This window comes from Furipterus horrens, unplaced genomic scaffold (assembly GCF_987537825.1).
Source record: "Furipterus horrens unplaced genomic scaffold, mFurHor1.1.pri manual_scaffold_5, whole genome shotgun sequence".
NCBI lineage: Eukaryota > Metazoa > Chordata > Mammalia > Chiroptera > Furipteridae > Furipterus > Furipterus horrens.
Genome location: NW_028327175.1, coordinates 96,129,304 through 96,150,896, shown reverse-complemented (window position 1 = coordinate 96,150,896; position 21,593 = coordinate 96,129,304). Strand labels below are relative to the sequence as shown.

At 41.1% G+C, this 21,593-nt stretch overlaps 1 protein-coding gene and 1 non-coding gene across 2 annotated transcripts in view; both read right to left on the bottom strand.

Moving 5' to 3' along the window:
• FKBP6 (FKBP prolyl isomerase family member 6 (inactive)) overlaps window positions 1-21,156 on the bottom strand; it is a 32,327-nt gene extending 11,171 nt beyond the window's left edge. Inside the window, exons 1-8 of the mRNA XM_090279112.1 lie at window positions 21,097-21,156; window positions 20,767-20,884; window positions 20,273-20,362; window positions 19,298-19,500; window positions 17,736-17,855; window positions 9,052-9,246; window positions 8,803-8,930; window positions 7,684-7,767 (exon numbers count right to left, since the gene is read on the bottom strand). Of these exons, the coding sequence (XP_090135238.1) occupies window positions 7,686-7,767; window positions 8,803-8,930; window positions 9,052-9,246; window positions 17,736-17,855; window positions 19,298-19,500; window positions 20,273-20,362; window positions 20,767-20,884; window positions 21,097-21,153 (993 nt within the window). The 5' untranslated portion in view covers window positions 21,154-21,156 and the 3' untranslated portion in view covers window positions 7,684-7,685. The remainder of the gene's footprint in view (window positions 1-7,683; window positions 7,768-8,802; window positions 8,931-9,051; window positions 9,247-17,735; window positions 17,856-19,297; window positions 19,501-20,272; window positions 20,363-20,766; window positions 20,885-21,096) is intronic.
• LOC150009089 (U6 spliceosomal RNA) lies at window positions 10,816-10,922 on the bottom strand. Its single transcript, XR_016511446.1, has one exon. It is a non-coding gene; the product is annotated as a U6 spliceosomal RNA (small nuclear RNA).
• Window positions 21,157-21,593: the final 437 nt, after the last annotated feature.

Below are 21,593 nucleotides of genomic sequence, written 5' to 3'. Positions count from 1 at the left end.
CAAGGGGTAACACTCTGACTGAAGAAAGAAGCTGTATATATTTAAAGCTTCAGATATCATCTGGGGTTTACATTTCAAACCAAATGAAAATGATTAGTTGTTTATACAAAGGTATAAGTACCTCCACAGTAAAAGGGTCTAATTCTCTGAGCTTTCTATTCCTTCCCCCAATCTGTAAAAAATTCTCCTTCAAAGGAATATTAGGGAGATTAAACAGCTTTATGGACATCACGAAGCATTCACTACGGACATGGAATGATGCTGAGACTCTAAAAGAACTGTTAAGAAACCCTGTACCCTTGAGCACTCCTGTGCACGCATTAGAGACCACCTGTTTACTCCCATAGATAGGTCAAATGTAATCATAACGTGAATTCCAGAAACCATACACAAAAGAGTGACATGTGTAACTATATAAATACTCAAAACAAAACAACTGGAAGAAAAAATTTAAGCTTACATAACAGACATTTAATTTACCTTCACATAGAAAAGGGTTCTTACAAATCAAAAAAAAAAACCCAATACAAGAGTGAGCAACGGATATCAATAGGCAATTTGCATAAAGAATATAGATGGGCAACAAATATATGAAAAGATGCTCAACTTCACTACAAATTGGGGAAGTACAGATTGAAATGATATAGCACTTGTTTCCACTATTTTAGAGAAAAGGAATCCACCTAAGGAAAATTTTGAAAGCTGGTGTAAGAGTTGGTACTCAATGCAAAGCCCTTTCTTTCCGGAATGTAAGGATCCCCAAGTACTTTGGATAGTCGCCACTTGCTCAACCCTTTTAGTCTTAAATGTGAATAGGCAACCAAGAAACACCAACCACTGTGGAAGTCTGCAACATGTAAAAGAGAAAGGTCAAAGCAAATAAAGCAAAAAATACACATTTCAGGGAATGAATGCAAATGTGTAAGAATGGTCCTTTCTTTTAGAGATATATAGGGAAATACTTGTAGATGAAATGTTATACTAACTGGGATTTGCTTCGAATTAATCCAGCAGTGCTGGGGGTGGGGAGGAAATGGTGGGATCACAGATGAAAACACTAGTTTTATGTTGCTAATTGTTAAAGCTAAAAATTGAGTACACAAGGGAATCATTACACTATCCTCTATTTGTATAAGTGTGAGATTTTAAAAAAATTATACAAAGAGGGGGAAAGAGTAGGATATTATGAAAAAGGGAGCACTCATCGATTCAAATATTTGATTGCTGCAATGAAATACGCCAATGGAAGAGTTAAAAAATAAGTACATTTCCAGGGATTGGGGTTGGGGGAGAGAAAATTTTCAAGAGACATAAAGAATATACAAGATCCCTGCAGGAGGTCCAACATCTAACCAATAGGAGGTCCCAGAACAAGAGGACAGGGAAAAAAGAAAGGGAAAGTGTCATTAAAGGAATATTACAGAAGAATTTGTTAGCTCTTAAGAACCTGAGCCTCTAGAATTGAGGTGCCTATCTAAAGGACTTGAGTATCTGGGGGTACCCTGATATGTTACTACAAAATTTCAGATGAATCAAGAATAAAGATATATCAGCCCTGGCTGGTGTGGCTCAGTGCATTGAGCGCCAGCCTGTGAACCGAAAGGTCACCTGGTTCAATCCCTCGTCTGGGCACATGCCTGGGTTGCAGGCCATGTTCCCAGTTGGGGGCGTGCGAGAGGCAACCTATAGTTGTTTCTCTCACATATCGAGGTTTCTCTTCCTCTCTTACTCCTTCTCTTTCCCTCTTCTAAAAAATAAATAAAGATATATTAAAAAACTCCAGACAGAAAGGAAAAAAAAAAGATTTCTCAGAAGTGACCATCCAAGAAACAGTTTGTCCTCAGACCTTTAACTAGCATCTGGAGTTGACAATGATAAGTTCTAAAAGGGGCAGAAGTACTGATGGGAGAGGGGAGTTCTGATGGGGGAGCAGAGTGTGAGCAGGGAGGTAAAAGGTCTAAAGGGGAAGCAAGATCTGAATGGGGTAAAGATCTTTTAAGAGTGGGGGACAGGTCCTAACAGGTGGACAGCTTTTAACTAGGGGATAGGTTCTAAGAAGGGAGAAGGTTCTTTTCATTCATATATTTATATATGTGTGTATATATATATAAATAAAACCTATATATTCTTAATCAAATGTGACTTGAACATATAAGGAGTTGGAAATAAACCAATAAAAGGGATCCAGGAAATAGTGGATTCAACACAGAAGATAAAAGAAAAGAAGACCCAGAATGGCAGCTGTACATCGGGCCTGTAGGACAATCTGTGCAGACTGTTACACAAATATGAGAAGTTCCAAGAGGGAGGACCCAAGAAGAAAGATTCAGACTATACAGAACCATAGCATTTTTAAAAGGATAAAGGTGAAAAGGTAAAGAAAAAAGAAATGCAATTAGAAATTAAAGGAAAAAAATAAAAGCACAAAATAATGAAAAAAAAAGCATAGCATTGGCTTTTCAGTTAGTAATATTCTCATTACATTGTACAAAGTGGAGTATAGAAAATACTGTTTATAGCTTATGAAATCAGAAACATTAATATGAGTGTAACTTCATTACAATAATCTAATAGAGGGTCTAAAAGTAGTAATAGAACTTTATAAAGGGAGGAAAGAGATAGTACTGGATCATATCACAGCAGGAAGTCAGTAGATACATGTCCAAAACTGATAAAAACCAAGTAATGACAATACAACAGAATATTTGGCTATATGGAATATGAGATATCTAGCTACATGGAAGAATCCCCAAAAGATGCAGAAGTTAAAACTGATTTCTTCTGATGATTCCTTTTGTACTGATTGTTTTTCCAACTCAGTGGCTCTGGGCCAGACTGCCAGGGTTGGAATCCCTGGCTCTCTCACTTACTAGCTTTGTAACCTTGGCAAGTTACTTAGCTTCTTCATGTCTAATTCATCATCAATAAAGTGGAGATAATATCTATATCATAGAGATATTATATTAAAAACGATCCACATAAAACATGTAAAAGACTGCCTGGCATATATTAATAAAATAAGTTTAATAAATATTTGGATCAAAATTAATAAAAAATACATTAAAAATTAAATGAATAAATGGTAAGCAATGCTATCAAATAACCTAAAAGAACATAAAATATGACAAACCAAGAGCAAAATCATTAAAACTCTGCCTAGGGAAGATGACCATATGTGGGTGAGTCCCTTACCATTTAGCTTTGTGAATTCACTCAAGTTCTGCCTTCTCCTCCAGGAAGATTTCCCTATCACTCCTGGTGCACAGTAATCATCCCTGACTCCTTATTCTGTATAGTTTCCACTCCAAGCCACTTCTTTTCATTAGCACAGGACTAATACACACCACTTAATTAAAGCTTCTCTTCTCCAGAATAAATAGCTTCAGTTCCTTCCCCCATTGCCCAAGGGTCACCTTGTACACCCATGGGCATTATGGTCAGCCTCTATCAGCTAAGTTCTTCTCATGTGCCACTTGAATTATTTGACTGAAAGCACCCTTCATCCATTCCAGATGGCAGGTCTCACGCTCCTGTCTCCTTTCTGTTTCTGCTGGTGTGTTTACCTTCAGGCTGTCATAACCTCTCAGACACCTTCTACCTGCCAGGCTTGGCACTCCAATGTGCCCTCCACCATGCCCCTTGGCCCCTTCTTGCACGAGCCAGCAGATTACCTCTGCTCCAATCACATCTTTCCCCTCCTCTGATGCCTACAGAACACAGCCCACACTCCAAAGACTGAAAGGCCAGGGCAACACCTGGTCCACAACTGACCTCAGTGCTGAATTCATTGTCTTCTCTGTTCACCCCCCTCCCCACTCCTCCCTCCCTGTGCCCAGTGCTGCCCTTTGAAGCTTCAGAACTACCTCAGCAAAGCTTTTCTCTGATCAGGATGTTTTCCTCATGGCACTCTTCTGTGTCCTCCGTGATTCAGCTGATTGTCCCGTCCTCCCTATTAGAGCACCACCCCTGCAGACCAGCACTGCAGCAGCAGGATGGGATTTCTCTTCACGTGCCACACAGCACCTACCACAGCACCTAAAACCATCAGCTCTCAAAAGGTGCTTGGGGAAGGGGTGAGTACTGCAGAGGGGCTGTAGGTGGGAGTGTGGTGGAACCCTCCTCCCCCTCATTCAGAGTGCTGCTTTCTTTGGCAGCCATGCCTAATGTTTGGTACATTTTGAACCAGTAGGCAACAACATTTTTGCTCTTGAACAGAACCAGGTCTCTCCCACTTCCTGTTTTTGTGTGGTTTTTTGATACTGAGTGCAGGAGTTCGTACTCCACCTCCACTGGAAATGCTTTAAAGATGGAAGCTGTCAGCTTCTGCAAGTTTGCAAGCGCCTGATAGTAAAACGTTAGAACTAGAAGGCCCGGAAAGGTCATCGAATTCCACGAGTCTCTTTTTCACCTCCAAGGGGCCCTCTGGGTCTGCACAGACAGACCCTAACGGGAAATGCACCAGCTCCCAAGACAAATCACACCGTAGAAAAGCTCGGCCTGGGAGTAGACGCTCCCCACAAGGCCATTTTCAAAGAGCAGTCAAAAGTGACACTTTTCTGTGTGCTGTCCCCATGTTGGAAGAGCTTAATGTCACTTATGGTAGGACAATTAGTAAATCTTTCATTTCAAGCCAAGTTTTATCTTCCTATTATGTTCACTTGCTGGTCCTGCTCTTTGGAAACCACAGAATAAATTCACCTATCGTATGTTAACCATTTAAATAGTTATGGCAAGGGCCTCAAATACTAGTGTGTTAGGATAAGAAGGACATAACTCAAACTAACCAAAGAATACAATGAGTAGTACAGAAACAGAAATAGGAAAAATGTTAGAACACTATTTTAAATGTTTCCAACCATGATGGCATCTGTTATAAAAGCCCTTTGGTACCCCAGGTAAAATCGCTACTACTGTGGATGGAGCTATGTGAGAGCTTAACCAAGCAGGTAGTTAGAAAATGTCCGTTTATGGAAGTTTGAATGTAGTATACGCAAACACAGAAATACTGCTTCTACGGCATTGCAAACCACAGGGAAAGCAGTTTCAAAGCAGCTTGTCAAATACTAGCTTGGGGTTTGCTATAAGCCTTTAGGTCTTCTGATGTACATGAGTGAAAACACTCACCTCCATTTTGACTTTTCAGGTTGTCCCCAAGAATACGCTCATCCAGAGGTATGTGTTCCTGCCATGCCCTCTGAAAATCCAGACTAAAGAAAAAGATGGTGGGGCAGAACTATGGGTGTATCTGCTTTTTCCACCTTTGAGCTTCCCAGCAGCAGGAGCTGCAAGAGATTCCTAATTCACCAAATTAGCAAATGAACCACTGCTTTGTTATAACAAGACTAAAGGTCACAACTCAGCAGAACAGCTAGTGGTAGCAACAGCTAATAATCTTGGATAGGCCTCTTCCCGTTTGCCCATTGTCTCCATTCTCTTGCTTTTGAGGAACAACATCCTTCTTACTTCGCACAGTCACTACTCCTCTTGTTCCTGATATGTGGTGCTGGGCAGGGGTGCCGCTCATGGGATTCCACACACCCCAAATCAGGCCAGAGTCCTGTCTTAGAATTTTTCCAACAGGAGCTATGGTTGGTGCAGGAAGAGGGAGATGTGGGCTAAGAAAGAGCCCTCTCTCAAATAGAAAGGCTGTGCACATGGGTGCCTGGGCCCTCCTTACAGTGGGAGAGTTACAAAGCAGAGGTGAGACCGAGACCCCCAGGCCGTCAAGAGCTGCAGGTACCTGAGTAGTGGTTGTTCAGCTTCTCCTTGGATTCAGTGAGCTGCCCCAGGATCCCTCCTGTAAATCTCTATTTTAGCTGATGTTAGATAAAGATGGGTTTCTGTCACTGGCACTAACAACAGTCCTGACAGCCAATACAAGAGCCAGCCCAGAGAGTATGGTTTCAAAGAGACTGGTCTAGCATTTCGGCTATTTTACACTTGATCCAACCAACATTTACTGAGCGCTAATCATGTGCCAGGCATGGTTCCAGATGCCAGAAAATACAAAGATGAAAAAGGCATGGACTTTGATCTCAAAGAATTCAATCTCCTACAGTCAGAGGCTTAGAACACTCATCCCACCAGAAGTAAGTGTCTAACATCTTAGAAGGCAAGAAGAAGACAAGTCAGGAGTATCTAACATCTGAAAAGAATACATTTTAAATGGTCCTACTTAGTCAAAACTAGGTTGTCAAAAGAATCTAAAAACCTGGACATTTTAAGTGAGTAAGTCAGCACAAGTACAACAGAAGAAAAGGGGAGCAGTGAGAACACCAAGGATACAAAAGTCAAAATATGTTACAACCACAACAGCACAGGAGTATGACAATCATGGCCACTTCAGACCCCAATAGAGTCATTGCTGTTCATAAGACAAACATCAAGATTTAGAAATGATGGGAAACCATCTAAAACTCATTAGGCTCCAAAAAATCTGATAGATTGAAAAAGCTGAGAGGTAAAGATGATGGAAAAAGAACTTCTTGTCCTGCTGGGTTTTCAAAGATCTGTTTCTAGGGCAGACTCTGGAAGAACTGAATATTCATTAAATGGCAGGATTTACCAGGTCACAGTCTAAAATGTCTGGCAAAAAGCCACCAGGCCTCCAATTGTACTGGACATTAACAGCGGCCAAGTAAGTCCTCTGGCTTACATATTAGTTCAAATACTCCAATGTCCCTGGAAGACCTGAAGGCCAGGGTCACAGGGTCAGAGTCAGTGATGAAGGCAACATTTACTTTGGATACTGACAGGCTGTTTCTGACAGGGCAGACAGCAGCAGTTTGGAGGTCACCTGTGAAAATGTCTGGGATGAATAGGCCTTTTCACTGCCTTCTTCTCTCAAGCGTCTTTTGTAGAGGGATGTAGGTAGCAACAAAGGAGAGATTTATCACCAGGAGCCCGTTGGGCAGCTGTTTTCTTGTTGTCCCTTGTTTAACTTCCCTCAAGAGAGCAGAGTTATCTACCCAGCTAAGCAGGTGTTTAAGGCAGGTGATTTTGTTTCCATTAATTTTCTTAAGTAATAGTAAACCAGACTAGAGGGTTATCTCATGTACTCATGGGAAACCTTAACCCTGTGCCTGCTAAATCACAAGGTGTATGTTGTGGTAGGAATGTTAGCTTCTGCTCTCTGTTGGTTCTAAAGTCTTCAAATTTATAATTCTAATAGTAAGCAAAACTTGAGAGTCACTGCCCATCTGTACCCCTTGACATCTGAATTTTGTCTTCTTTAATAACATGTTAAGTATAAAGTGAATTTGGAGGCCTTCAGGAAAAACCAGGTATGAGAAGCATCACTAATCATTTCAAAGCTCAGCTAAACCATCACACTGATGATAACCACAGCTTCATGTTCCAAGCCACTGTAAGGGAGAGGTTAATATGAAATACAAAAAAAATGTGCTTTCATTTTAAAGCCTAAGGCTTTGTGAACCTATAAATTTATCCAGCAGCTCTGGATGGACTTTCCAACCTTTTCTATGACCTTCTTTATGAGAAGGCCCACAGAGTGCATTCTGCACTAGGCTTGTGGCATTAGCTTCAATATGGATTTCCCTACTCTGCCCCTCCATCCTCAGCTGTAGAGAGGTGCTACCCACTGGTGGTCCAAGGAGAACCCCCACATTTTTATATATGCTTGACAAAGTCCTGAAGCCTTTTATGCTTTAGTTCTTTGATTACCTTTAATTTTCTCCTACTGTAGAGTCATTATCATAAGGAGCAAACATTCGGTGGCACATTTCTTTCTCTTTATCCGTGTAGTCCCTGTAATAGCGATAAAGGGAAATACACAGTAGTTAGAGAAGGTCTGTCTTTGTAGGAGGTGACATTTAGTGGCTGGAATTCTCTACTCAGGTCCAGAAACACTGGATCAGGAGGGGGTGGAAGCAATGCTGGAGAAGTAGGGGACATGGTGGAGGTTCCCAAGAGCTGCAGAGGAAGCCCTTGGACAAAAAGCCCGTTTCTGAAGAGATGGCTGCCTGAAGGTTAGGGGCCACTGTCAGTGACGCTGCCAGGCGGAGTCTTGCCAAATGACTCCTCACACTCAGTAGTCACTATCTTATCTTGAGATTTTCTTGCTAAAGAATGGTTAGATGCCAAAATTTCTACATCTAACCTGACAGGATACTTATAAATAAAAGGCCCAATATGCAACAATTGGATCCATAAATAAGTGGTGCACCTACCCCAGACTTTTTTTAATGTCAAGAAAGCTTTGACTAAGCAATTTGGATTAAATGTTTAATGTTAACAGGAGTAGAGAAATTCACCAACACAGCATAAAATAAAAAAAAAAAACTCCCTAAAACAGTGAATGTATTATGAAATGATGAAATTATGGGTGGTTTCTATTTACATGTTGATATTTTGAAAGTTTTCTACAATGAACATGAAACTTCTATAATCATAAAAAGTTATATTTCTGAAAGACTGGTATAAATATGTATATCACTTGGGTAATGATAAAGTCACCCTATGGGTATGAATCAGACCTCAAAGATCAATTTCAGATCAAACCGGGGTCTATAAGGCACCTTTCTGAGGTTAGTTGAGAACAGTGGTTCTTTATTGGTAGCAAGTAGAAACAGTATCTGAAGGACAATTCCTTTTAAAAAATTATATTAGCCCTTGCTTATTTTCAGGGGGGTGGTGAAATAGGGAGGCAGGAAATGATTCAGACAGATATACTTTGAAGGTTTGGGCTACTTCCCCATGGGAACTGCTGGTTTAGGGTACTGAGTCCTTCACAAAATTAGCTCTAGGGGGCGCTGCCTCATAACACATGCTGGAAAAACATACCCAGGTGGAGAGACCAGACTGGCCAGTTTCTTCAGCTCGTTATTGATGTTGTGATTGAAGGGCTGTTGCTTCTGGGCTCGGACTAGGAAATCCCGGGCCTTCTGATACTCAGTCATAAGGAGACAGGCCTGTCAAAGGACAAAATTTTAAAAGCATACTTAGAAAAGAGCAGTTTTGCAGTGCCCAAGTTCAACACCACTGCCATGTTTTCTTAGGTGTTTCTTCCCAAGTCACTGTCCACCAACTCACCTGTCCACACCGGAAGAGGGCTTTGGCATTCTTTTGATCAATAATCAGAGCCTGCTCTCCATAGTGCAGGGCCCTGGTAGGTTTTTCCAGCTTCAGGTACGTAAAGGAGAGGTTAAGGAGAACAAGAAGCTTGGCAGCTTCCACCAGGTGCTGCTCTTCAGCGGGTGCTGAGCGCTGGCAGAGAAGCAACAAGGCCTGTGGAGAAGAAAAACAGGTGGTCAAGAGGAGTGACATTATCTTATATACAGAAAACCCTAAGAATACACACACACCCCTAGAGCTAAAATATTAGTTCAGCAAAGTTTCAGTTCACGAGATCAATATACGAGTTAGCTATATTTCTATATTCTAGCAATAAACAATCCAAAAGTGAAATGAAGATAACTCCACTTATAGTATGTATCATCAAGAAATAAAATAAGTAGCAATAACTTAAAAGTATAAGTCTTGTACAATGGAAACTACAAATCATTGTTGGAAGAAATTAAAGACTTAAAGAAATAAAAAGGCAACTCATATTCATGGATCAGAAGACTTAATGTTGGTTAGATGGCAATATTCCCAAATTGATCTGCAGATTTAATGCAACCATACCAAAATTTCAGCAGGGGTTTTTTTTTTGTTTGTTTTTTGCAGCAATGGCCAAGCTGATCTAAAAATTCACGTAACAATTAGAGGGACCCTGAATAGCAAAACAATATTAAAAAGAGAAAGTAGGAGACTCATATTTTTTTAAATTTCAAAATGTATTACAAAGCTATAGAAACCGAGCCAGTGTGGTACTAGCATAAGACATAGAGATCAATGGAATAAAACTGACAGTGCAGACTGAAAGTCAAAAAAAACAAACCTATACATCTATAATCAACTGACTTTCAACAAGGTGCCAGCACCATTCAATGGAGAAAAGAGTAGCCTTTTCAATAAATGGTGCTGAGATGACTGGATAACATATAAAAGAATGAAGGTGGAGTCCTACTTCACTTGTACAAAAATTAACTCAAAATGGATCACAGACCTAAATGTAGGAACTATACTGTAAGACTCTTAGAAGAAAATATAGATGTAAATCTTTATAACCTTAGATTAGAAAATGGTTTCTTAGATATGACACCAAAAGAATAACCAAAGAACATATAAATTGGACTTAATCAAAATTAAAAACTTTTGTGCTTCCAAGGACACGATCAAAAAAGTGAATGAGGAAAATGAAGAGGCTGGCTGATATTTAAGAAAAATCACTATAATCATCAGTTACTGGTTTAAGCTGACAACATATAATGGTGGAATGCTGTTATTATTTATGCCTGCAAGTAATTTATTTTGTATTTTTGAATAAAAAGACAGTTATACATTTCCAAAAAGATAAAGAGTAAAATAACCCACAGATTTGGAGAAAATATCTGCAAATCATATTTGATAAAATATTAGTATCCAAGATATATCAAGAATTTTTACAACTCAACAATAAAAAGCCAACCCAAATAAAAAATGGGCAAAGGACTGAATAAACATTTCTCCAAAGAAGATATACAAATGGCCAATAAGCACATGAAAGATGTTCAACACCATTAGTCATCAGGGAAATGCAAAATCAAAATCACAATGAGATGCTTCTTCACACCCTCTAGGAAAGATATATATATATATATATATTTAATAATGAAAAGTCACAATTTTGCTATTTAGTGTCACACATTATGCTTTGAGTCATATTTCTTCCAAGCTAATCAAAGAGTGTGAGGAGACCCACTAGGGCACTGCACAAATATGGAATGCTTCATGAATTTATGGGTCATCCTTGTGCAGGGGCCATGCTAATCTTCTGTGTATTGTTCCAATTTTAGTATATGTACTGCTGCAACGAGCACAGGAGGGCTATAATTTAAAAAATGTAAAGTAAGTGTTGATGAGAAATCCTTGTATTGCTGGTCAGAATGTGAAATGTAGCCACTAATGAAACTAGTATGGCAGTTTTTCAAAAAGTTAAACACAGAATTGCCATATGACCCAGCAACTGTACTCCTAGGTAAATATCCAAGAAAAATGAAACCATAAATCTACACAAAAACCTGTAGGCAAATGTTCATAGCAACATTATTCGTAAAAACCAAAAAGTGGGAACAACCCAAATGTCTACCAACTAATGAATGGATAAACAAAAGGTGGTAGTGTTTATGCAATAGAATATTCAGCCTTAAAAAGAAATGAAGTTTGTCATATATGCTACAACATCAACGAACCTTGAAAATATGTTAAGGAAAAGAAGCCAGTCACAAAAGAACAAATATTGTATGATTCTACTTATGAGTATCTATAATAGGTAAATTCAATAGAGACCTAAAGTAGAATAGAGGTTACCAGGGGCTTAGGCAAATGGGGAATGGGAGTTATTACTTAATGGGTAGAGAATTTCCATTTGGGATGATGAAAAAGTTTCAGAAATGGATAGTGTAGATGGTTGTATAACTTTGTGAATGAACTTAATGTCCTTGGATTGTACACCTAAAAATGATTAAATTGGTAAATGCATTAAAATGGTAAAGTATGCACATTTTTACTAAAACCTACTTCTCAAATTAAAAAGTGAAATTATTTTTAAAAGGAATAAAGTACTCATACATGGTACAACACAGTCGAATCTTTTTTTAATCATTTTTTATTGTCGTTCTATTACAGTTGTCCCATCACAGATGAATCTTGAAAACATTTTGCTAAGTGAAAAAAGCCAGACACAAAGGACAATATATTTAATGGTTCTATTTATATGTAATATATAGAATAGGCAAATCCATAGATACAGAAAGTAAAATGAGGTTACCAAGGGGTGTGGGGAGAATGGTTAACTGCTAATGGGTATGGGGTTTCTTTTTGGGGTGATGGCACATTCTAGAATTAGTGGTGATAGTTGTACAACCTTGTGAATATATTTAAAATCAATGAACTATACAGTTTACAAGTGTAAAGTGAATGGTATGTGAATTATATCACAACAACAGTAAAGAAAAAGTGATGAAGGCAAAACCTGAGCAGTGTCAGTGTGACTAACCAAGAAATTCCAGTGGCACATGCTAGCAGAATGAAGAACTGGATTATATGTCATAGAAGATGGTATTTTAGGTAGAAAGCCACAAGCCTTCCTTTGCCTTCTATTTTCTAAGTCCTGGTCATTTATTACACAAGTTTTTGTCCACTGCCCTCATACCTTCTAAATTGATTCAGGTTTTATATCACCAACTTGGATCTCTCCTCTGAACTCTGGTCCCATACTGACATTTGTCACCTGAAAACAGTTTCCTACAGGCCATCTTTACCTGGCTGTTCTCATTAGTAATCAAAACTGAAGTTAACAAATCTCTTCTTCCCCAGTTGTTCTTGTTTTAAATATTTCTCGGATCAGAAAGCTAGAAGTAATAACACTCTTCATTTCCTTCATCATTTCAATATAAAACTTCAAGTTTAATAATTCATTTTGTGAAAGTACAATATTTCCAGAACTTTATCTTTATTTGTACAACTTGCACCTCATTAAACATATTCTTGGGTCCCTGTTCCAGGATTAAGCTGCAAAATGTATAGTACAGTGCCTAACATGGAACAGACAGATATTCATTAATGGAAGTCTATCCCTTCAATATGTGCTTCATAGAGTAAGTGGTGTGCTGGGAAGTGTTTAACAACCAGTTCATGCGGCAGGAGAAGCCCTCTAGTGTTTACCTATTCCTGTGGTATAATTATTCCCACCATGGCTGATTCAAGCTTGCAAAAATTCCTGAAAATTTTATAATTGGCTCTTGTGAGCTCCAGCACACCACCACCTGCGTACCATTAACCATTATTTCTTCCCCAAATATCACTTTTATCAACTCACTCTTCCCCAGCGGGTCCCTTCCATTCTCCTCTTTGTCTATACACATCTATATATATTTAAACATTTTCCTGAATCTGACTGCCTTGTCTCTATTTCCCCACTATTTTTCAAATGTAGTCTGTGTTTTGGACTAGGTGTCCGCCAAATGACTCTGAACAGTCTCTATTCACTTCTGTATCTTTGCTCATTCTTTTCTCTTGTCCATAATCTCTTCCCCTCTATTTTCTCTACATTTCACCCCTCTAGACTCAGCTAAAGTGCCATTTCCTCCAAGAAACCAATACCAGATGTTCTAGCCTACAAAAATATTCCTCTTCTCTGAAAAGCTACAGTACTAGGTACCAGAGCTAGATAAAATGCTTTGAGAGCAAGGACCCTGCCTGATACTTCTGTGTGTCCCACACAAGTCTGAGCAAAAGGCTGAAAACAGTGGTGCTCAATAAATTTCGATCTGCTGTTCTAAAGACAAGAGATTTCTAAGAGAACCAGGCATGCCAAGCTTCTGGCTGAGCGAGGATGACTTCACACATCATTTACTCTCCTGCCCTAAGAAGCAGAAAGGCATAGTCCAACAAGAACAAAGAACAGGAAGAGGATCAGTGACAAACCCAATGTGTCAGGAATGGATAACAGTGCTGTGACTGACTTGGCAGAGAGGAGTACCAATATACAAGGGGCTGGTCTGCAGCTCAGAGCCCTGAGAACCCTGGGAACTAGCAGCACTAGGAATCAGAGCCATCAGAGGGTAGAAGTGGGGCTGGATGAAGGAGGACACACTGGCCATTTCCTCCCACTCCCTGTCCCTATGGATCCAGATGCCCACTCCTTCCCTCTACCTCAGGAATCAGGAGTGTCTATTTTCTAGATAAATGGAACCAAAAAGGCTCTCGATTCAGAGACAGCATACAGAGCAGAGGGCAGGAAGAGGATATACTGATAACAGGAGTACTGTATTAGAGGATAGTCTCAATAACAGCCAGTGAGACCTTACTGCCCTGCTTCTCTGTTCAGCTCTCAGGACACTGGTAGCTAGGCATTTACACTGGGCAGGAGGTAGAGAACTGAATGTCCCCAGAGAAAACACCTGCACACTGATATGTGGGAGTCTATCGGACCACAATGCAATCTGCCCTGCCAATGAGTTGGAGTATCAAATCAGCTTCCAATGCCTCTTTCAAATCCTAACAGACAGCCAAAGATCACCAAATATTTTAGGGAAAGCCTCTGAGGGAGGTGGGGGGCCTCTTGTCTCCCAGGAGCTGTTCCCCCTTCTTCCATGGTAATAGGAATTTTTGTCAGGAACATGTACAACCAAAATATAGATATTTGCTAGCCTTCCTTATATCTGGTTATGGCCTGGAGAATAGGTCCTGGAAAACATAATTCAGTACAAATGTCATAGGTTACGTGCCCTCGGTCCTCTTTTCCCTCCTACTGCCTAGAACTTAGAGATCACCATCCTGGGCCACAAGGCCCAGAGCCCCACCCTAGAAATGGGCACACAGCAAGACGGAAGAAGCCTGGGAACCTGAGAACACTGTGGAGCACAGCTGCTAAGAAGCCCTCCTTTCACACAAGACATATCTATCTTTTGGTCACTTATTATGAGTCTCTGTGACTTGCAGCTAAACCTAATACAGATGGACATTCTCCGATGGACAGAAAACCCAACAAACAGAAAAAGAACTGAGATTTTAAGAAAAATTCAGATGCAACAGAAAATGAAAAAAGAAAACTTGAAAATTACAATCAATAGTCTAAAGAGATGAGAAGATAATGTATGCATGAAATAAGAACAAATGCTGGAAAAATGAAAGCAGAACAAAGAGCTCTTGAAAGTTAAAAAAATGAAGAACTTACTAGAAGAAATGGCAAATAAAGTCAAGAAAAGCTCCCAGATAGTGGAATCAAAAGAGAAAAGTCAGAAATTGAGAGAAAGAAAATAAAAAAGAAAATTTAGAAGCTCAATCTAGGAGTCTGATAGTCAATTAATGAGAAGTTCCAGGAAAAGGGAGAAGATAGAAACAAGAGTAAATTATTAAAGCAAGAGCTCGAAGGTTTCCCAGAGCTGAGGACAAATTTCCTGAGTAAAATGATACATCAAAAGCTTAATATAACAAATTTAAAAATACAAACACAGGAACATCACTGTAAAATTTTAAAATAACACAGGAAAAAAGATACTTAAGTCTCTACAAGAAAAACAAATTAGTTGCATAAAAGGAATAGGAACTTAACTGATATCAGACAATTCTAAAAGGTTGGAATGATATTCTTCAAAATCTGAGGAATGGTGACTTGAATTCTGCATCCTAGAATTCTGTACTCAGTTACACTGCCTGTTATGTATGAAGTATAAAGTATACAAGGTCTGTCTAGAAGAAGTCCAGCTATTGTTAATGTAATGAGAATGGTTTGCATGACATCAATGTAACCTGGCAGCCAAGGAGAGTGGACTGGAATGCACATGCGTGAACAATGACCACTTCACTGTACTAGTCAGTGGGGGTGGTAGACACCTGTGAGTGAGCATGTGTACTGTGTGGCTGTCGCATTCAAAGCAACTGAGTACAGCAATGACTCTGCATCACATTTTGTGTTAGGCTTAAACATTCCCCCGCAGAAACTATTGGGATGACTCAGAAGGCCGCAGCTACGGGCAACTGGTGATGGGTAGCTTCATCACAACAACGTGCCTGCTCACGCATCACGTCTTGTGCAGAGTATTTTGGCAAAACACCAAATCACCCAGGTGACTCAGCTCCCCTACAGCCCAGATTTGACGCCCTGCAACTTCTGGCTTTTCCCAAAACTAAAATCACCTTTGAAAGGGAAGAGATTTCTGGCTGTTGAAGAGATTCAGGAAAATATGATGGGGCAGCTGATGGTGATGGGGAGAACTGTGTGAGATCCCAAGGTGCCTTCTTTGAAGGCAACTGAGATGTCACTGACCTATGTACAATGTTTCTTGTATCTTATATCTTCTTCAATAAATGTCTCTATTTTTCATAGTACATGGCTGATGCCTTCTGGACAGACCTGGTAAGAATATTTTTAGACATGCAAAGATGTACTCTATTGAAACAAGGGAGTAAACTGAGAAAAACAACAGGAGATCCACCAATCACAGGGCAGCCCTGGGACGTGAGCTGTGCAGCAGGCCCAAAGAGCTTCCGTTTGATTTGGAGTTCCAGTGGGGACGTCCTGAGAAAATATGGAACTGCTGGAGAGTGAGAGGCATGATCACATGGAAAGTAGTGTTGGAAGAGGCTTTCTGTTGCTGTGAGAATGTTTAGGAAAAAAGTGATAGGTGTAGAGAAACCTAGGTAAAAAAGAGGTAATTTAGGGGAAGAAGGGGGCTGCTGCACAAGTAAGCATGGTGAAGAGCATGGCTCAGCAGGTATAATATTATATAACCTCAATTATGTTAGACTGAATACTGATTTTTAAAATTATGACAATACTGGGAAAGCAGAAGTGAGAACTAAAACCTCACCTGCTGTAATAAGAAATCAAAAATGTCAAAAAGAGCAACTAAAGCATGCCATTTATAAATTGAGAATACCAGAAAGACAGCAGATATAATTAAAAAGTGACACCTCAGGGAATTAGACCTGGGAAATAAGTGATGGAAGAAGTAGTCTGTTTTTTATGAGGAAAATTGTTTTCAAGTGAGCAGGTTCTCAAGAAACTTTACAAATAGCATCCATGATTCAGCCTAATTGTGAGCCAAATCTGTACTATCCAAGTTTAAGAACCTGATTTTATCAGCATGCTCTCCTCTTTTCTCTGAAACATATTCACATAAGCCAAATGTGGTAGATACTGTTAGCTTCTAACCCAATATCTATTCCCCTCCTAACCACTTCCATTCCATTCAAAGAAGCAATGTACTAATTTAAAAAGTGCATTTCCCAGCTTCCTATACAGTTAAGGGTGTATATTTAATACCATCAATGAAATATAAAGGGAAGTAATAAACACACCAAACTCTTCTCCCCTCTCTTCTTTCTGCCCATATGATCATGTGATTCTACAAGTTGAATGACCATCCATCATGGAGAGAGAAAAACAGGGACATGTTCAAGAGCAGAAAGAAGGAACCTGGATCCCTGGTGGCTTCACGGAACTGCTATACAGCCTTGGACTGCCTCCCTTTTATTATGAGGACAAATTAAATATCTAGTTTACTTAAAGACCAGTTTTTCAGGATTCTGCTGCTTGCAGCTCAGTACAAATCATAAATAATTTAGGCTCAGTATGCAAATGAGATGTAAAATCAGACTACCCCAAGACTCTAAACTCTGTCCTGTTTATGTCTAGAACTTACAGCACGGGGTCTGGCACATAAAGTGCTCAAAATATTTATTGAGTTACAGAGCACAGTGAATTCCTGTCAGCATAGCCTACACAAAAAGCCAAATCACAATTAAAAGCTTGGTGAGAAGGGAGTCATCTCTGAGAGTTAGATGACTCTCTACTGTCAGACAGGAAATGAAGATGGCAAACTTCAGTTAGTAGAGGAGCTAATGCTAAGATGAGAATTTTAAACACCTTTTTAAAATACATAAGTACAAAAATAAGTGTACAGCTCAGTGAATTTTTACAACCTGAACACACCCATGTAATTAGCATCAAGTACCAGACACAGAACACCAGGCTCCCCGCAATTACCTGTCCCCTCTCCCAGCTATCTAGCATGAGGCTTAATGAGATTTTTCTTCATGGCTGCATATAAAGAGTAGGGAAAGAGAAAAGGTCTTTCAAACAAGGAGTATTTCAGGGTCTACACATACTTCTAAAGCATTCTTACCTGTTTATATCTCACTCTGGCAACATAGAAACGATTTTGGCGGAAAAGGTAGTTGCCAAACTCTCGTTCAGTAGCTGCAACTTTTAAAACCTTCTGCAGTGGAAATTGATTTTGTTGCTCCTAAGGATCAAAGACAAAGACACTCAGCAAGAAAACTGAAAGCTACAATACCACAATGCAAGTGTAGTTACACCTGTTCTTTCCCCTGAACTTTTGTTTATTGATGTATGTGTGCCAAGCACTGGGCTACATGCCTCTGCAGAGGTAATCTCTGTGAATTCCAACACAAGCCATGGCAGTTGGATGTTATCAGTGCCCCCACTTTATAGCCAAGAGCCAAAGGGAGATTTACGTCTACAGTTCCCTCAGAGATGCTTGCTAAAGCAGCAGTTTCCATGGAATTAGAAACTGATGAAACATGTCAAGCACAGAAATCAGGACCATTTATTCACCAGAATTTAAGAAGTCTTGGTCCGCCCAGGGCCCTACTGGTCTTTATAGCCACAATGAGCTACCTTGGATACATATCAAAATCACCCATAGAACCTGGCTGGTATGGCTCAATTGACTGGGCATCATCCTGCAAACTGGAAGGTCACAGGTTCAATTCCCACTCAGGGCACATGCCTGGGTTGTGGGTTCAGTCCCCAGTCAGGGCGCCTGCAAGACGTAACCAATTGATGTTTTTCTCCCTCTCTCTCCTCCTCCCTTCCCCTCTCTCTAGAATTAAGAAGAAAAAAGAAAAACAAAAAGAAAACACTCAAAAAGCCTCTTTCTAAACACATATGCCCTGTCCTCCACCCCTCCCTGATCTCAGAGATTCTAAATCAGTACATTGGACGTGGGACCCAGGTATCTGCAAGAACCTCTGTTTAATGTAAAGATGAAAAAAGGTAAGATTCTTCTCTTAGGGTGCTGACAGTTTAGCTGGGTAAACATCATACACAGATGTAAACCTGGGGTATACTTCAAAGGTCACATATACAGTCAGAGAGAGAGAGAATGACAGAGTGCATACTAATGAGATTAGGAGCCCTACCACTATAGGAAGGGTTAAGTAAAGGCAACAAAGAAATGGCAACACTTAAATTATGAGAAGAGAGGTCATAAGTCCCACTTTGCCTGGGATTATCCCAGTTTACACCTGATGTCCTGGTATCCTATCCAGTTAATAGTTCCTTTCACTCAAATGTGTCTTGGGTTGGACAACAAATTATACGGTCACCCTCATTATGACTTGCTGGAAACCAAACTTAACATTGAGAAGGAAATGTTCACTGTCTTGCAGAGAAGTAGGCAAAGGATGACTAAAAGCTTAGCTCAGACTGCTGGTGTCCACAATAAACCCATGGCCTGACTTTGGCCTTGCACAGTTACCCACACACAAGAGCCAATAAGAAGACAGACACTACTGGGAAGTGGGGCACCACCACCACCATCACACAAGAGTCTCGGGGGTGGAACCTGGGCCAGAGAACCAGCAGCAAAGCATGATAATGACCAAAAAACACAAACCCAACACTCTTTCTGTGAAGTGTTGACATTTGTGCTCCAGAACTTACAGCTGACAGGGCACAAAATTTATCTGATTCAGCAGAATCCAGGAAGTCAAGTAGCTCAATCTCAAACAAGACGGTGCTGTTTGGGGGGATCAAGGGTGGGCAGCCCAGTGTCCCATAGGCATAGGTTGGTTTGAACAGAAACCTGGCCAGCTCTCCCCTCCGCATGCTCAGAATGCCCAGCTCCATGCCCCGAAGTGTAATATCTGGAAGAAGGGGCAAAAAACTTGGTTAAGCTTTTAGGCACTGTTCCAATGCCACCAATTTCTTCTCTCTTTATGTCCAAATATCTCCACATATTCTAAGCCTTCTGCATTGTGGTCATAACTCACTTTTCAGTGTTGTTTCCCACTACCACCACCATTCCAACTCTAACTGCTCTGGGTTTTGCAGCATTCTAGCCTCTGCATTTTTGTTCACACAGTTCTTTCTTCCGGCAACATCTTCCTCCCCCACCCCCACGCCCAGCTTCTGCCCTGATTCAAATCTTATTCGAACATCAGGGCTCATTTCAAATGCATCCTCTTCCATGAAGCCTTCCCTCATCTTCCCAACTGGAATTAACAGTGCCTTCAGTAAGTACTCCTACAACACTGCTTATGCTTCCCAGTAATGTTTCTGGTTCTACCAGGTTGGTTATCTGAACGTCAATCTTCCCCACCACACTGGCAGAGATGTTCTAATCATCTGGGTACAACCTCTCTTTTCATCAAGCATTGTGGGTAGTAAGCATTCAATAGATGTTTACTCAACAAACAAAAACACAATGCCTGATGGTTAAGTAGGGATGCAGAGACAACCATCCACCTCTCAAATACCTAGTTGTCAAGGAGGGAACTGGCTGGTTTAGCACAACCCAGCCTCAGAAAAACCAACTCAAAGAATCTATTCCCTCGACAGGTTTCCAGTCCTAAGGCATTGTCCCTCATTGATTTCCCTGAACAGCCCCTTCTTTTCCAGCTTTTAACATGAACTTACCTTCTCCAAGCTTCTTGAGCCGAGGAGTCTTCCTAAAGCAATTAGAATCAAAAGGCTTGTCCATGTGCTCCAGGTATCCAGAATATTTCACTAGGACAGAGGAAACAGACACAGAAAAATGGACCAATACCCTCACCTCTATAACGTCACATCTCTTTAATTATCACACAAAAACAACAGAATTCGATGCCCTTCAACTGCCCCACACCCTGATAGGAACAAATCTTTGCTTAACGTTTGGATGCCTGCCCTTTGGCTCTAAGGTTCAGAAAATTGGCTGGTGAGCCTCGGAATGTCCTTTGTTCACAGTGGGAGACATGTGGTCCCCTCACTGTCCTTTAAATATTCAAATTCAAACAAAGTATGTTCTACTGGATAAAATGCTAACATTTTTGAAAAACGTGCCCCCCCCCCCCCAAAGTGTCATGAAGCCACCATTCCTCTTGTATTGCCAGCTTCTTGAAGCCAGAGGGCACCGGGACCCCAGGCCATACCTAGCACTGAAGCATCCTGTGTCACCAGCTCGCCAGCACCCTCTCGGATGATGTCCTTCAGCACACCCCGGTCCCCGGAAATGTCCAGCATCCACTGACTTAATCTCTGGTAAGGAGACTTGTGGGGAACAAAACACAGACTTCAGAGCGCTCAGACTGCACCCCAACTCCAGTGCCCTGGCCCCTGCCTTGCCTGTGCCGGGGCCCTCGCCTGACTCCTGGAGTCCGGGCCTTCCCCCACCATGGCCACGCGGACGAGCCCAGCCACCCGCCCTGTGCTGGTGACTCCAGGACATTCCCGAGCGCTGCAACCCAGCGGTCCCTGTATACCTGATCTTCTGCTCGGGACCCCGACATTCCGTTCGGCGGCCGTGAGGAGGAGCTCATGGCTTCTCCCCAACTGCGGCAAACGGCCCTCGGGCCAGAGAGGGCGTGGCAGGGCACGTGATAGGTGCGCGCAAAGCACGATGGGCCACGCGCGTGGGTGGTGGCCCGAAGCCTTATGGGGCGCAGGGTGGGGGCTTGCAGGACGCTGTCCCTCACATGGTGAGGGCGAGTGATGGGGGAGGGGACACTCAGCGGGTCACGTGGCTGGAGCGCCTGGTGCGCGCGAGGCCCCAGAAATGGCCTACGGTAGTGGGTTATTTCCGTCTTCCTTCTCATTTTTTTTGTTCACCCCTCTTAAGTGTAGCCACTTTCCGCTGCTCCATGCCACGGAGACTGCTCTTGTTGCCAAATTCGTCAGACACCTTTTGTCCTCAGATCCCTGGACTCTTGTCAGCCTTTGATGAAGTTGACTTCTCTGACCTTTACACACCCTTTTCTCT